Source organism: Aquarana catesbeiana, linkage group LG13 (assembly GCF_042186555.1).
Source record: "Aquarana catesbeiana isolate 2022-GZ linkage group LG13, ASM4218655v1, whole genome shotgun sequence".
NCBI lineage: Eukaryota > Metazoa > Chordata > Amphibia > Anura > Ranidae > Aquarana > Aquarana catesbeiana.
The window spans coordinates 105,051,211-105,068,813 of NC_133336.1; the positions used below are offsets into that span (position 1 = coordinate 105,051,211).

The 17,603-nt window shown below is 40.2% G+C and overlaps 1 protein-coding gene across 4 annotated transcripts in view; it reads left to right on the top strand.

The window, feature by feature from the left end:
- MEIS2 (Meis homeobox 2) overlaps nucleotides 1-17,603 on the top strand; it is a 214,330-nt gene that overhangs the window by 16,005 nt on the left and 180,722 nt on the right. For all 4 annotated transcript variants that reach the window (XM_073609148.1, XM_073609150.1, XM_073609146.1 and 1 more), the window contains exon 7: nucleotides 16,292-16,406. In XM_073609148.1, coding sequence (XP_073465249.1) covers nucleotides 16,292-16,406 — 115 coding nt within the window. The remainder of the gene's footprint in view (nucleotides 1-16,291; nucleotides 16,407-17,603) is intronic.

The following is a 17,603-nucleotide window of genomic DNA, read 5'->3' on the forward strand; positions in this document are numbered from 1 at the left end:
GCATTTTTAGTGCTTTTTGCCTTTTACAGATTTGCTCTGCAGTCCATTTAACATGGTTTCCTATGGAATATGTTCTGTAGTGCAAATCTGCAAAATGCAAAAAGCACTAAAAATGCAAAGGTGTGACCCAGGCCTTATGCTGTTAATACCTGTACCAACTTTTTTTTTTTTTATTTCAGTAATTTAGTAAGTGAGCTGCAATGCCAATAAATGCTACCAGTGCACTAACTTTGTATGAGAATAGTATCCCAAATTACCTTTTTAATAGCTGGTTAAATAGAATCATACCTGGTAATTAAATATTACTAGTCAATTTTTACAAACACTGCTGGATTTTTTTTGTTGAAGTCTTTATTAAACTTTATTAAAACTAAATAATCCTATACTTTGGACAACATTGTCTTTATAACTTGTCCTCTATTTTTATGGTAAGTCTGGAGGAAAGTTCAAAGGTCAGTTTCTGATGTAAATGTGGTTTAGCTAATTTCTGAATGTTCTGTTGTCCCAGTGGCCGATAGGTAATTGTCATGAGCGTAAAGTAGGACATCTCCAGTTCTTTCTGGGTTTGTAGATCTGTTAGTTGAAGAATTTCAATCATTTCAGGAGTGTGTCAGGCTATGATGCCAGGCTGGAGTGAGTTCCTGTGTGAAGATGGTATATTTAGGTGCTTGCTAAAACACAGAATTGGACTTGTCAAGAATTCCCCGGTGTTTGCTCCAGGCCAGCTTATGTTAACTGTGCATTAGGCAGGTCTGTTATATGGAACCTGATCTAGAAGGCATTGTATATTATCAATACTGACCAATGAAGAGAATGGATAAAACTTTTGCTGCATAGTAGGTTTTTTTTCTTTTTTTTTATGCTAAGTTATATAGACATTGGATAAAGTGAAAGCGCAAATTATAATAAAATATAAACATTTGCCTTTCAGTTTTGTAATCTGTAAAAAATAAGGTTACTGTGGGCAACACTCAATTTTTTTTTTCAGTTTTCTAAATAGATCAAGTTAACTGCAACCTATGACAGCTATATACAGGCATACCCCACTTTTAAGTGTGCAATGGTGTTTATTTACTAACGCTGGAATGTGCAAAATCAGGCTCACTTCTGCATAGAAACCAATGAGCTTCTAGGTTTTATTACCAGAGTTTAATTGAACAAGCTGGGGTTAGAAGCTCATTGGCTTCTATGCGGAAGCGAGCCTGATTTTGCACTTTCCAGCTTTTGTAAATAAACACCATTGTGTACTTAAAAGTGGGGTATGCCTGTATGGACTATTTTGGTCAATCCAATATAATTTTTTCTTCTTGAAAGCAGTGTCCATTTGCGTATTACCCTATTATTTTCTTTTCCGATCTCAGGGATGTGTTGGTGCGGGCTGTAGTTAGTCACCCCTCATTAAGTATCATATATAGTAAATAAGAGTCTCAGCTGTAATGAGTATAATTTCATATTTCTGTGTCACCGGGAGGTTAACAATGACATTTAGTAAATAAAAACAAATGTATTTTTAAATATGTGGAATTAGGTTGAATGGCGAATAGTGGTGATTTGCCAAAGGCGTAAACGTATCCGCAGGTTGGTAGATATTTGTTCACTTACTAATCAGGATATGGGAATTTTCTATATAAAAGAAAAAAAAATCAGAATTCTCAATCTATTCTGAATGGGACCTGCCAGAAATAACAGCAGCTGCAGAAAGTCTGCTCACATGTAAATCTGTTGAAATGATGCAATGTATATGGTAGGCATTACTGTGTGTTATCTAATGGGAGTCCTACTGTGAGTATCAGGAATTACACTGCATGTGAGGTGGAAATGATACTAGGAGCATATGATGGCAATTACTTTCTGCATATGAGGAATAGGAACATTGTGTGATCTCTTTCATTATAACAGACTGCAGAGAAATATCCCAGTGCTAAATCCTATATCGCTTGAATCTGGAGTCATTGCAGCTAACTGTTGAAATTTGTGTCAGATATGTCATTGGATTCTGTGTATAATAGGGAATTGATGTTGGCTATATGATCAGTAGGAAGTCTTGGGCAGCATGGCGGCTTTGTGCTTAACATTCTAGGCTTACAGCTCTGAAATCCTGCTTTTGTTTTATACCAGGGAGACTAACTGCAGAACATATACACTAGGGGGTTATTTACTAAAGGCAAATCCACTTTGCACTACAAGTGCAAACTACAAGTGCAAAGTGCATTTGAAATTGCACTGAAAGTGCAGTCGCTGTAGATCCTAGGGGGACACGCAAGGAGAGTAAAAAACAGCAATTTAGCTTGCACATGATTGGATGATAAGATCAGCAGAGCTTCCCCTCATTTCAGATCTACCCCTCAGATTTACAGCGACTGGACTTCCAAGTGCACTTTCAGTGCAATTTCAAGTGCACTTGGCACTTGTAGTTTGCACTTGTAGTGCAAAGTGGATTTGCCTTTCGTAAATAACCCCCTGTGTTTTCTCTGTGTTTATGTGGGTCCACTCTGTGTGCTCCATTTTTTGTCCTATATCAAAAAGAAAACATACTGTACGGTTATCGGCTTCCAACCATATCTGGTCCTAGGCTGTGTATGATAGGGACATTAGATTGGTAACTTCTACAGGCATATGTATTGATGCGAATGATTCCCTATACTCTGTAAAGCAATTGGACACATTTACTCAGGAAGTAGAAAATGATCACCTAGTAAAGTAAATAAAGTGAAGCTGTACTCACTTTGAATAAGCAATTATTTGCAGCAGAAATTAGAAAGAAATTTTCTCTTGCACATGATTGGATAATTAAATTGAACACCTAAGCTTAGTGAACATGTACTTTACAAACTGAACATTCGCTTTGCTGAGTGAGCAGTATTTATTTCTTTTAATAAATCAACCCCAATGAGTAAGTCTAGGTTCACACTGAATGCGGCTTTGAAATCTTGCGACTTCACTTGAAATCGCATGATTTCAAAGCCGCATGTCAGTGTGACTTCAGGTGCGACTTGGCTGACATCGGTGCGACTTCAGATGTCTATGCAAGTCACACCTGAAATCACCAAAAGTAGTGCAGGAACTACTGTTTCAAATCAGTGCGGCACCGCATCAATTTGAACAGTTCCATTGCAATGATAAGTCACACCGGTATAAACGGGGGATAAAAGGTTGGTGCTATATAAATATGAGAAATAAAAAGCCATTGAAAGAAAGCTAATTGTAACAAGTTTTTTCCCAAGTAGCAAACCAACTCTACCACACCAATATATGGTATATGAAAGTAAAATAATTGAAGTTGTGTGGCTATTGAGCCAACGTGGGATATTTTAATATTCTGTGCCTTATTTAACATTGTTGTGTCATGTAGAATTAAAATACAAAAAATATTTTAGAAACTAACTCTACACCAATTCTGAATCTGTGAAAGTTTTATAACCATTTGGCGCTCAGATACACATGGGATGTTTCAGTGCCTGGTAGCAGGAGGTTAGCATGCTATTAACAAATGCTTTGCAGTTTCTTAGAAGTCAGCAGTGGCAGTTTAAGAAAGTATTTCCGCTGTCAGATATCGAAGTGAGCACAGGTTCTCTGGGCAAAGTTCAAAAATGATTACTAAGTCTCAGTTTGGTGCTCAGAAGGAAAAGCTCAGTGAGGGAATATGCTACTAAAAAGATTTAAAATTCACTTTTAGTGTAGTCGAGGCCTCAATTTCCAACTATCAACAAAGCAGCTCTGTGGCGTCTATGGCTGGTTATTTCGCAAGACCTTTGCATGTCATTTACACTGCTGCTGCTAAACGGACGTTTAGGAGCAGTTGGGCATTTTTTTCAACTATTCTTGAACTCTCCTCTATGTTATGTTATCAGTACTTGTACACAGGGTCGTTTACAGTCGTTTCTAGGCAGTTGAGTTTGGAGGCTTTTTTTGGAACCCAAAAAAATGCGTTCAGAAGCTGAGTTTAGAGGCATTTCAAGCACCAAACGCGGCTAAACACGCTAACTCGTGTTTAACTGCGTTTTGTTTACAGGTGTTTTTCATTTTTAGGTATTTAAAAAAAAAAAAAAATTTCAAACGCTTCTAAACACAAACGTGGCAAAACGCCACTACACGCGGCATGTAAATGCGGCAAAACGGACATTTTAAACGTGGGTTACTATCTGTCAAGTTAAATCGTTCAGAAGAGGTTGTAAAAACGTCCCGTGTACATTAAGCCTAACATAAAAATGTGTTTTGATGACATCAGATGATATCCATGCTATGTTTTATTTAACTTGTATGTAAAATGCATATAAAATGAAATCTGAAGAAACATGATGTCTGAGTAGTGTACTAGTATATCTTTGAAATAGTAGCCACTAAAAGAGCAGGCAAAACAGAAAATGAAAACCATGCATCTCCTAGATATCACTGACTTCAAAGGCCTGACTTCATTCTTAAAATATAGTTTGTACAGAATTACAAGAAGTCACAGTCTGTGCTCAATGCCAGGCTCCTCTAGTACTCTTATCTAGTGAGCAATGGACCTTGCTGTGCTGTGAAGAATGTGCCCATTGGATTCTCTGCTAGGATGATAAAGGGGGTATGAGGGTGGAAGTGACATGGCCTACAAGACTATTGTGACCTTGCAACGTATAGTTCCTGTTAGAACACATACAACATGCAAGTACACTGTATAGGATGCAGACAGAGATATATGTCTCTTGGGAAACAATAAATCTGCAGTATTCCCCAGTGTTCTTGTGCTTAAAATTAATGAAAACCTTTTGTTAAAGTAAACATACTGATAGTATGTACATTCATGCTTGATATAAACAGTTACTATATATATATATATATATATAATATATATATATATATATATATATATAAATGTTTTTTTTTTTTTATTGATTAAAAAATATACAGAATAATTTTAAAAGGAGTCATTTAATAAACTTATTTTAAAAAATAAGCGAAGTGCAGCTCTATATGCCGTTTTATAGTTTTAGCAATATCCAGAGATGTTAGTAAATCGATGTTTTAACCTTCCCAGGGAGAGAGTTTCCTGATAAAGTCGGGTTTTTCAGGGCAGACTATTGTGTAAATGAGAAACACATTCTAGGCGCAGAGATCTCTTGTGGCAGTGCAAGTACAAGCTCTTCCCATATTGTCTCCTGCTTTTATATTAATTACAACTTGCATTATCAGCTGCGGGGCTGCGGCCCGGCAAATAGAAAATGCCTTCCCAGGGGACCTTGCTTCTTGGATGTCTTTTTCATCCGCTTTGTATTGGGCTGCTCAATATTCCCAGCTTTTCACCTGGAAACTCTGCTCTTTAATACAATTAAATGGGTGCAGGAAAGGCACATTTGTAGCCTGAATTATTAAGGTTTCTGTTGAATGTCTGCCTGTGTACCCACAAGCACGCCGCATAGCCACTTTTGTGGGTATTATATTTATGTTTAATTTATTGCTGTTATACTTGTGTTCACAGGAAAAGAAGAGGTAGAATCCATCTGCCTGTCTGTCTATTTCTGTTTACTTATACTGTATCATCTGTGATTTATAAATGCATTCTCTTGGATTTTGAATAACATAAAGTATATGCCATTATCCCCGTTTTCTTTCTGTAGGGGGGAAGAGTCACAGCTCTGTGCTGTTGTCACTGCACAGAACAATTAACCTATGTTTGCTCATTTGTTGTCTCTGTATGTATATGGGATTATTCTGTGCTCACCCATCCCCGCAACTTTTGTACTGGGAGATAGCCCACTTTGTCCTCCCTGTGTTGAAGGGGTCTCATTGTGCATTATTTTATTTTGTTATTGTTTTGATGACCATGCATCTTCTAGGCTATTTTCAGCACAGTTTTTAATGGCGAGTTTCCAGTTTTCTAGCTCAGTATCAAGCCATGCTGGTCAAGAACTCTGTATCATCAACAGTTATTTCATAGAAAAAGCAAAGGGTTAATTTCAGCTGTAACTCTTATTAGAATATTTTATAACAAAGTACGAAATCAGCAGGAACCCAAACAACCAATCAGATATTAGCTTTCAATAATCTACCCCTTTTAAGATGCTGATAGACTATCAATGATTATTAAGCTCTAGCACAGACTGCTCATGGACATACAGTATACAGTTTGGCCATTGCCCAATACCCTTCTATGGGGACAAGAATTGATTAAAATGGATTTTCCAGAAAATTGCTATGGTTTAATGGAGGTACGGCTTGCCTCATAAATACCTGCTCAGTGCATAAAAATGGACACAAAACATACTTAGTGGTTTGTGTTTTGGTACTTCTACAAATCTATAGAGTGCCAACAATCACTTGATGTGTCTGGGTACGGTCTTACTGCACAGCGCTGTTCTTTGTGCTCTGTGTCTGAAATTTCCCATATGATTTTTCAACTCTTGCTTTGCAATAAGCTTCCAATAAAATTTAGAAAGAGCATCATCACGTATCCAAGGACCAGGCAGGGTCATTTCAGCAGGGAAAACTTGTTATTACTGTACTTTTAGGCACTTTGTTACCTTTTACTTTATTATCCAGTCTTGCTGTATGCTACCTTCCTCTGTCCAGTAGTTATTAGTACACAAGTCCTTAAAATAAGTCTTCAAAGCAGCTAATATTAATCTGCACACTGCCGGTGGTGTAATCATTTACCTTCATTTTCCAGAGGCAGATGTCATACTTCTCATGGAGTTTTGTGGCCTATTTGCTGGCGTTATTAGGGGAGTGTAGGACTGCATTCACACTGGGTGGGAGCTGGGACTCTGGTTGTTACAGTGTATTAATTAGCCTGGGTTATTAGCGCATGCAGGTGACAAGTAAGGCAGCTGTTTCAAGTGTTTAAGGAATGCGTCCACCTTGCTTTCCAGCTACACAATTCATTATCTAGAATGGGGCCTCCTTGTATCCTCCAAAAAAAATAAAAATACAATTGAATGATTTACAGGTTAATTGCATTTTTTTTCACTTGAATGTTGTATAAATTTAAGTTATAGAATTGAGTTAGTTCTTACTCAGAGGCTGAAACATTAACGGTAATTAATACAATGTAGAAGGTCAAAGGCAGTTTGTATTTGTGTGTCCTAAAGAAAATTATGTATGTCTGAAATGCTAATTAATTACATTTTTGCACTAAACACTGATTTATGAAATGCACTAAAAATTGTACAAGTTGAAGGATTTGATCAAGACAGTGTGACTATTGTGCCAAATGTTTAAAAAAATCCCACAAAAGTCTGCGCCAAATAAATGTTTTTTTTTTAGAACACAAGCTTGTCAATATTTGGCAACAAGATATTCATACTGCAACATATTAGTTTATGTGAAATGCAATTCACCACAATCAGATGTGCCGTGTGACACATTGCATTTCTCTACAACCACCAACCATTGTTTATCTGGCTGTATTTACCATGGGAGCATTACAGGCCTGCATAGGCCTTCATAGGGAAGCATTATTTTTAATTGTAACCTTAGTATTTATCAAGCTCCCTATGTTCATCTTTGTTTTTTTTTATATTAGCTGAAAAACTTTGACAACAGAGAATAGATGGAAGGGAGCAAGCATGTAGCAAACTCCATTTAGGATTGTCTTTCAATGTTATGCCCCCAGTGATTCCATGCTGTCATCTTTATTCAGTTTGCCTTGTATAATATAAATAAGTGTACTGTTAGTTCAGCTTAAGATGAATTACTTATCGTTTCATCTTGATAGGTTTACATAACAGTGAAATGTGACAGGTTAAGCTTAAAAGGGTTGACAATCAATACCTCCCCCCTCAAAATGTTGGTGCTCTAGGTGGCCCTGTTGGCACCACTTGGCTCAAAAAGCTTTGCCTGAAAAGTCAAAGGAGACAGGTAGGAAATCATCAGCAATGCATCCTATCAGATGCACTAGCAGTTTGAGTTTGCATGCAGCCACGGGTGCTGCGGCTTCCTGAATACAATAGCTGGCAGTGGAAATTGCTCCATCCATGCTGTTTGGTTTGGGTGGAGGAATCTATTTGTTATCTCACAAAAGTGAGTACACCCCTCACATTTTTGTAAATATTTTATTATATATTTTCATGTGACAACACTGAAGAAATGACACTTTGCTACAATGTAAAGTAGTGAGTGTACAGCTTGTATAACAGTGTAAATTTGCTGTTCTATCAAAATAACTCAACACACAGCCATTACAGTCTAAACCGCTGGCAACAAAAGTGAGTACACCCCTAAGTGAAAATGTTCAAATTGGGCCCAAGTAGCCATTTTCCCTCCCCGGGGTCATGTGACTCGTTAGTGTTACAAGATCTCAGTTGTGAATGGGGAGCAGGTGTGTTAAATTTGGTATTATCACTCTCACTCTCTCATACTGGTCACTGGTAGTTCAACATGGCACCTCATGGCAAAGTACTCTCTGAGGATCTGAAAAAAAGAATTGTTGCTCTACATAAAGATGGCTTAGACTATAAGAAGATTGCCAAGACCCTGAAACTGAGCTGCAGCAAGGTCACCAAGACCATACAGTGGTTTAACAGGACAGATTCCACTCAGAACAGGCCTCGCCATGGTCGACCAAAGAAGCTGAGTGCACGTGCTCAGTGTCATATCCTGAGGTTGTCTTTGGGAAATAGACATATAAGTACTGCCAGCATTGCTGCAGAGGATGAAGATGTGGGGGGTCAGCCTGTCAGTGCTCTGATCATACGCTGCACACTGCATCAAATTGGTCTGCATGGCTGTCGTCCCAAAAGAAAGCCTCTTCTAAAGATGATGCACAAGAAAGTCCCCAAACAGTTTGCTGAAGACAAGCAGACTAAGGACATGGATTACTGGAACCATGTCCTGTGGTCTGATGAGACCAAGATAAACTTACTTGGTTCAGATGGTGTCAGGCCTGTGTGGTGGAAACCAGGTGAGGAGTACAAAGACAAGTATGTCTTGGCTACAGTCAAGCATGGTGGTGGGAGTGTCATGGTCTAGGGCTGCATGAGTGCCGCCAGCACTGGGGAGCTACAGTTCATTGAGGGAACCATGAATGCCAACATGTACTGTGAAATACTGAAGCAGAGCATGACCACCTCCCTTCGGAGACTGGGCCGCAGGGCAGTATCCCAACATGATAATGACCCCAAACACACCTCCAAACGACCACTGCCTTGCTAAAGAAGCTGAGAGTAAAGGTGATGGACTGGCCAAGCATGTCTTCAGACCTAAACTCTATTGAGCATCTGTGGGGCATCCTCAAACGGATGGTGGAGGAGCATAAGGTCTCTAATATCCACCAGCTCCGTGATGTTGTCATGGAGGAGTGGAAGAGGACTCCAGTGGCAACCTGTGAAGCTCTGGTGAACTCCATGCCCAAGAGGGTTAAGGCAGTGCTGGAAAATAATAGTGGCCACACGAAATATTGACACTTTGGGCCCAATTTGGACATTTTCACTTGGGGTGTACTCACTTTTGTTGCCAGCGGTTTAGACATTAATGGCTGTTTGTTGAGTTATTTTGAGGGGACAGCAAATTGACACTTTTATACAAGCTGTACACTCACTACTTTACATTGTAGCAAAGTATTATTTCTTCAGTGTTGTCAAATGAAAAGATATAGTAAAATATTTACAAAAATACGAGGGGTGTATTCACTTTTGTGAGATACTGTATCTGTCTCAGGGTATGTTAGCTCACATTGCACAGTAGCTTCAATTTAGATTACAGGCGTATTTATATCATATAAAAATTGCCATGGCATTATATGTTTTACTCATTTATATAACAGCTTTGCCTTACACACACCATACAATCTTTATTCAAGTTTTCTTTGCTTAATTCTCAATAATTGCCTATTTTTCTAAGATTGTATTTCCTTTACCAACATTCCTCTGATAGGTGTGTTCTGCAGTGGTGTATTTAGGTTTTGTGCTGCCCTAGGCTTGACTAAATTTGTGCACCCCCTAATTTAAATATGATCTACCCCTTCCTGTTTAAGATCCACCCTGAAATTTTCCAGTGGAGATACTAGTTCTGAGGGCCTGGGGGGAGGGGGAGACATTCCCTTAATTTGCAGAGATTTCCTCTGACTTCCTGTTTGGCTATGGGGCAGGAAAGGAAATCTCTGCAATTGGACACAGGTGGCAAAAATAAACTGACAGGGGCTATAACCCACCGTTACTCTATCCAAAATGAAAAATAAGAAAAAAAAAGGGTTGCCTATAGTTCTACTTTGAGCACAAATTTCTGCGAAGTTTATGGATAGGACTAAGAGGATAGAACCATGCCAATGGTGCAGCAGAAAACATAGCGCAGTGATGAAGGTATGTGGTCCAGGCATTGAGCAAAGGAAGGATTGGGGCAAGAACAAATAAATCAATGTTTATTTTTCTCATCAACAATCAACAGAAATAAAATTAAGATTCCTTAATACAGTATGTACTACTGACACAAGCAAAGGATTTCATGAGAGTCCTACTAAGTACCTGCCAGGTATAGGTGACCATATCAGTGTCCCTTGTGTCTTCACCATCCCTACTACCCAGATTAGAAGCCCCGTGGCAGCTAGGTAGTTGTCCTGCAATTTCCACTCAACTGGTGTGGTTTTCCTTTCAGCCTGGGTACTTACAGCCTGCCTGGCTCCCTTCCAGCGGCGACCCGTCCATAAGGGGCGCAGGGGCGCCGCCCCCCCATCAATGCGCCTGGCCCCTAATCACCATGCGGGGTACTGGACGCATGGATTTCAATGGGGGTTTTTTTTGTTTTTTTTGGAAGCACATGATTAAAGCCTGAGGCTCTAATTGGCTTAAAAAAGGGTGGGCTCGGAGTGCAGAGCACTGTGCCCTGAGCCCACCCAGTTGTGTGACAATAGCGAATTAATATTCACTATTGTCTTCCTGATTCTCCTCCCGGCCAATCAGGAAGCGGGTCCTGAGACCTGATTGGCCAGGGAATCTTAGGACTCACTTCCTGTTCGACCGGGAGGAGAAGCAATGTCTGTTCCTCCGAGGGACGAAGCCTCAGCTTTTCCCTCAGCTGGAGCGAGGAGAAGCAGCCCCACCCTGGATCCTAGCCATCTCCTAAGGTAAGACTGCCTTCCTGTCCATCTCACGTCGGGGGGGCTGGCTTGGCGGCAGTGCAAGTGAGGGAGAAGGCTTGTTTGCCGCCGCCCCCCCCAAAAAAATATTGAGCACCAGCCGCCACTGTTCCCTTCACGTGTCTCCACTACACCTCTCCCGACATGGGGTTTCCTCACACATTGGAGCGCTCCTCCCCCTTTACTCCACTTGCCTGCCGTCAGCTGACTTTTTCCTCCAGACAGTTTCAGCCTCCCGACATGGCATCTGTCTCTCTGTAGCTGAAAACTAGAAACGGCGGGCCCTCCCCAACAGTTGCAGAATGCCGACTGCCCGCACAACAACTGATTGGTTGGGGTCTGCTGCCTGGGCCCCTTGGGACACTTACATATGTATGGGCTGTCCCCCTCTGATGGCAGCCCTGCCGGTATTATCATACCGGCAGCAGAGCGGCCGCTTTATGGGGGCGCCAGACGGATTTGCCTCCCAGCCCAGTTCACCCCATAAGACTGATGCTACACTAAAAGTGTAGCAGAAGCCGGCAGGGACTCTTTTCGTGCTGCTCCCATGCAAAGTGCCGCCCTAGGCCTGGGCCTTGTTGGCATAGGCCAAGATACAGCATTGGTGTTCTGTCTTGTGGTCAGAGTCTCTCCAGTCTCTCCAGTAGATGCTCATTTTAATGTGCATATGAACAGCAGGGGATGTTGGCCCTCACACTGTGAAGGCAGGCAATTTATGTTTGAAACTTCCTCTAGGCTTGTCTTATCAGTCATTTCTGCAGTGCATAGTCATTTTAGATTGAAAGTTTCATAGTGTATGCTCAGTAGCGCTTTGCAACGAGGAATGTTAAATCTGAGAGATGAGCAGTTACTGTAAATCTGAAATTCCTTCTGTCAGCCTGAGTACAGCATCTGCCTTACTTTCTTCATCCTTGTGACGTCATATGTTGAACAGCAGGAGTGACTGCCATCTGCCTAGCCCATTGCCAAATGGCCCTTGAGAGGCACTGCAAGGTCTATGTTGTAGCTAATGAGTTATCTTAATATAAGCACAAGACTTTTTAAAGCTGCCTGAACATGTGCAAATCAGGCAGAGTAAAACTTCTCCCTCTTGGTAGAGGACAGCCCAGTCTGGAACAGATTTGACCATTCAGAGCCGTGGATAAATCTGACAGATATGGGAGGTCTATACAGATACCAACTGCTGATATTGTGTAAAAGACAATAAATGTGATCATTTAAGAGCTGCTTATACACCGATGCAACCCGTTTGAAAATTGAATGTTTCACCCTACCCAAATAATATTCCGAGCAGTTGATTATCAGGAGAGAAGTTTGGTGGTTGCCCATATACCCAGCAAGAGTGGACAGAGAAAGTCTAAAATGAGACTTCTTTAAAAACAAGAAAACAATACCTAAAACAAGCCTTATGTAAAGAATTCTGTAGATGTATTGCACATTTTAGGCTGCAGTCTTTATTTTTTGCAACTTCATTACAAAGTCCTCTCTGCTGGATACCATTGGAATTGTAGCTTACACACGTGTCCCACTTTCCTACTTCCTGCAGCTACTTCTGGGTTTCCCAGTTACTGCACAGGGACCTTCCCATCCGGATTATTAAAGCTGAATCCCAGGCAAACATTTCGAAATATGGGAGCTGTTTTACCTATTAAACAAATATTTCTGTCTATCCAATCCTGAGTTTTGCACAGGTCTGACACAGCATAACCCTGACCGGCAGGGCAAGAGTCTTTATTTTCTTTGCTGCAGTTAACTTTAGAGGAACTTCAGTCCCCTTGATAGTGACTCAACCCCCCGCCTCCTACCGCCACCACTTTTTGATTGACTGGCACATGCGTAGATGTGCCAAAGGGCTCTGTGTGACCTTCAGGACCTGGCAGAGCTCTGCAGCACATCTGCAGACACTCCTAGCTGTGCTCATGCATGGGCAGGAAAAGCGGTTTCAGCCCCCTTTCACTGCGCCATTCTTGCGCACTTTCGCATGGAAACCTGCATGTGCATAGACGTGCTGAAGGTCTCTGTGCTGGGTCCCAAAGCCAGGCAGAGCACTTCAGCACATCTGTGCAGACATGCGCAATGTCATTCTTGCCTAGGAGAGAAAGGGAGAAGTGCTGCCCTGCAGCACAAAAAAATAAGACAGCACTTAAAAAAATAAAAATATCCAACTGTGATAGTTGCCGGAGCCAGGTACACCCACATTGTCTTTCAGGAAAAAGGTCTGCTTTAACACTTATAAGCCTTGTCCTGTCCATAGCCTGTCATTGGACAGTGAAAGGAGAAGCATCTGACTGATAATTTCATTTCTCTGTCACTCTGCTCTTTCCTTCTATCGGCATGTCCCTTGGTAGCATATGTAGCACAACTAATTGCCTCCTTGTGCTGTTTATTCCTCTCCAAATCTGAGTTCTTTTGTACAGGGTACTGCAAGAGGTTTTTGTCTTGTCAAATTCAGGAACTTACATTGCTTGCAATAAAAAACTACATTTAAAAATCTATTATGAATGTAGAGCATCATTCATTTGTGTCTTTTATGTCTGCCCAGAGTTCAGCTTAAACAAAAGTGGGATTACACTTTAAAGTATAACTAAAGGCAAAACTTTTTTTTTTAGTTTTGGACAGAGTGCAGAGGTATTAGAATGCTTTTCAGCTTTTATTGCTGTTTATTTTTGTTGCCCCTGTTCAGGAGATTCACCCTCTCTGTTTGTCCTGTTTACCATTATCATTGAAAGTGAAAGTAAAAGAAAATCCCAAATTTTGGGTTGTCCCCAGAAAAGTAATAGAGGGGAAATCTTCCAATGGGGACACTAGCTCTGGTGGGACCCTAAGGAACCCCCCTAATTTGCAGGGACTGTTTGGCTATGGGGTTTTAACCAGGGTGGATTAAAATCAATTAATTTTTTTAAAAAATCTAAAAAAATCAGATTTTTTAAATTTAAATCAGATTTAATAAAATGCGTTTGGAGTAAAAATCTAAAGATAGTTTTTGTAGCATGAGGCTGTATATTCTGCAATATTTAAATTTTTGGTTCTGCAAGCTGAGATAACATGCACTGCTTTGATGCATTCGTACAATTTCACAGTAACCATAAGATAAAATAAAGTTCAGGAATATTCCTTTATCCCATTGTTTTGCAAATCTATGTACACTACAAACTGTATGATTGAATTGGTTCATATATCGCTGTTTTACTAACCTGACAGCTTATTATTCTAAATAGGAAACCTTCATTTTGTATCATTTTCTAACTACAAGTAAGAATAAGTCCTTACATTTAAAGAGCACCTGTCATTTCAGATCCATTATGGCAGCGCCTGTTAGCGGGCATCCACTCACCTGCTGCCGCCACGTCCCTCACCTTATTGCGTCACTGCAGCATCACCAGCCGTTAAAGTGAATGGGACTGCCATGAGTCCACAGCGGGTCAGAGGAGGAGCCGCTGCAGACAGAGATGACAGTTGCTCTTTAAAAATCGATTTAAATCGAGTTGATTTAATTTAAGCCTTTTTATTAGCGATTTAAATCATGATTTAAAGCGTGACTTAAATCGACTTGATTTAAACCAAATCCACCCTGGTTTTAACCCTCCCTTGCTCTATCCAAAATGAAAAAAAAGGTTTTGCCTATAGTTATACTTTAAAAGAGAAGTACGGGTTTCTTTTCTTTTTAGATTTATACTTACCTAGGTGGATGCAGCATCTGTCCCCCTGTTCCTCTGCACTGAAAACCAAGTGATCGAACATCGGCAATCACTCGGTTTTCACAGCTCCGTGAGCAGAGAGCTGTAGACTGTCAGTCACAGCTCTCTGCTCGTCTCCCTCCATGCTCATTGGAGCGTTGAGTTGTGGAGGGGCGGAGTGGCCATATCAGGCTCTCAGTGGCTCTCTGAGAGGCTGCGATGGGTATCAGTCCAGGCACCTGTCGGATCCAGACTTCCATTGTCGGGATGATGCGGTGCCTGGACTGGTATCCGTGACATCAGCAGGGAGCAGACTTCTGTCCACTCTCTGCTGAAAACTGGTCACAGGAGTGCAAAACGAATTGCAGTCCTGTGATCCATAGGAGAAGCCCAGCCAAACGAGCTTTGGCTGGACTTCTCCTTTAACTTGATAGGACAGAATGACATAAATATTATACTCTTTAGGAAAGCAAAACTGCCCCATAAGTTTCTTTTGTTCAGAGTAGCAGGGAATAGTGTATGGTACAATGCAGGAAAGAGACTTGTATCTGCTTTATTCTACGCTTTGGGGTTGATTTACTAAAGGCAAATAGACTGTGCAATTTGGAAAGTGCAGTTGTACTCTGCAAATGCAGTGGCTCCAAGTGGCTCTTAATTAGGTAAAGCTTCACTTTACAAAGAATACCCAAACACATGCAAGAAAAATTTTAAAGAAATATTTTTGCTTCCACGTGATTGGATGATGGAAGTCGAAATATTTTTGCTTCCACGTGATTGGATGATGGAAGTCGGCAGAGCATCTGCTGCTCATTTACTAAGCTCTAGAGCAACTGCTCATGCAGAGTATAATTGCACTACGCAACGTGCACAGTCTATTTGCTTGTAGTAAATCAACCCCTTTGTCTTTAAAGATGTACCATAGTAGAAAGTTTAGCCTGATATGAAGAATTGTGTTAGTAATAATATTACTAAAATACATCACATCCTGAATCTGACATTCATTGTGCACTATTTGAGTCATAAGATTCAGATCTCAATGATATTCATGGATCTGCCAAAACACTGACGCAGTTCAGATATGGTGTTTCGGTGGTGCTTTTTGTGTATTCTTTTTTTACATATCGAATGCTCAGTTTTCATTTTGGGAATCTCTAGTATGCAGATGAGTCAGGGTGATGTGCAACGTGTGTGCAACTAATTAGCATATTCTCAAATATAACATATTAGCAGCACACATTTGAGAAAAAAAGCAGAATAATGAAATGCAAAGTGTTCTAGGATTTGTGCAGACATACATATAAATGTTGAAGTCAACAATGTTCCTTGTTGGACTGAGAAAAAGAAAAAAATTATACACGCCTCTGGTTAGTACAACATACAATTACAGCTAATCATCAAAAATACAAATAAAAATAACACTGGATGGAATGAGAAGAATTTGTATTTATATGTTGGTGTTTCCATGTGCTGAAGCAGGACTTTCTTGCTGATGGGTCATTTTCATTACCTAACTTTCCTTTTCAATTTTTTTATGGCTGTCCTCTTTTCTGATCGGGGCTAACATCAGAATCCTGCCTCATGGCGAGATCACGATGATGCAGTATCCACGCATTCTGCTGGAACGCCGGGACCCTCCAGTGGTGGCCACGCTTCACAGAGTGGGGACAACAGCAGTGAACAAGGTAGGACTCACTTTAACTATAACAACTATTGTCCATAATACATTCATTCGTATACCAGGAAAGTCATCTTACCTTCATTAGCAGTTCAGCAACATACCTGAATTACACCTGACAGCTTGATTGTTGCTTCAAATACATTTGTAGTGTTTGAAGCAAGAAAGGAATGTTTAGCCATAGTAAAAATGTGTCTATAAAATATATATTCATAGAGAACAAGATACTGTATAGCAGTCTGATTTGGTTATAATGATTTCTCTAACACCACAACATGTCAGAAGTTTTATCCCTATACAACCCCATATACCAAGAACCAAAATTAAGTTCATAAGTGTAACATCCTTGTGTTTGCTGTATTAGATACATTTAAGATGTCTGTCCTTTAGATGCATGGCTGTAATCTAAATCCATTGATAAAGCATATAGGGTATAGGGTTCAAACCCTTGTAGAACACCTGAATATTGCATTAGTTGACATGCCTTGACTTTCAGAGTCAGATGGCATAAGAAGCATGCTACTAACAATCCCATTTATTGGGTCTGTCTGGTAATGGTATTATGAAATGTTTATGTTCCTCCCTGGATTCTTATGGTAAGGTTGTTTCACCAGTTCTTGGTGTTGTCAATTTTGTTACCTTCATTGTATTGCATTCCCTTTAATTTCAAGCATTAGAGTCTCTTTTGGTTGTTTAATAAAATAGACAGTCCGTAAGCTGCAATAACTAAAATACACACAAGTCTTTATATAATTAATACTGAATTTCAGGTTGTTTTTTCTAAGCTGACTAGGGGGCTGCATTCAGATGTCTCTGGCCTTTGTTTCGTAGAGTCTTGTGAAAGACAGCCATGTGCAGCAGCCTTTATCAATCAGCTAGATATAGAAGGCGATTCAATAAGGCATTTGCAACATACTGTATTTCTGGCAGTGTGGATGTAGTCGGAGGCCTTGTTCCAAGTTCATGAAACCCATTTTCGTTGTTAGTACTGGTTTGTTTGACAAATGTATGTATTTCTTATTTGTGACACTTTTACTGTCTGACACAATTGTTGCGACAAATTTATAAAGAAATACCACTGTATTGGTGATCAGAAAAGTAGAGGTAAATAAGACGTCTTCCATCTTGGAATACATTGTGTTGCACATACAATTTTTGGGGAAGATTTACTAAAACCAGTGCACACAAAATCTAGTGCAGTTGT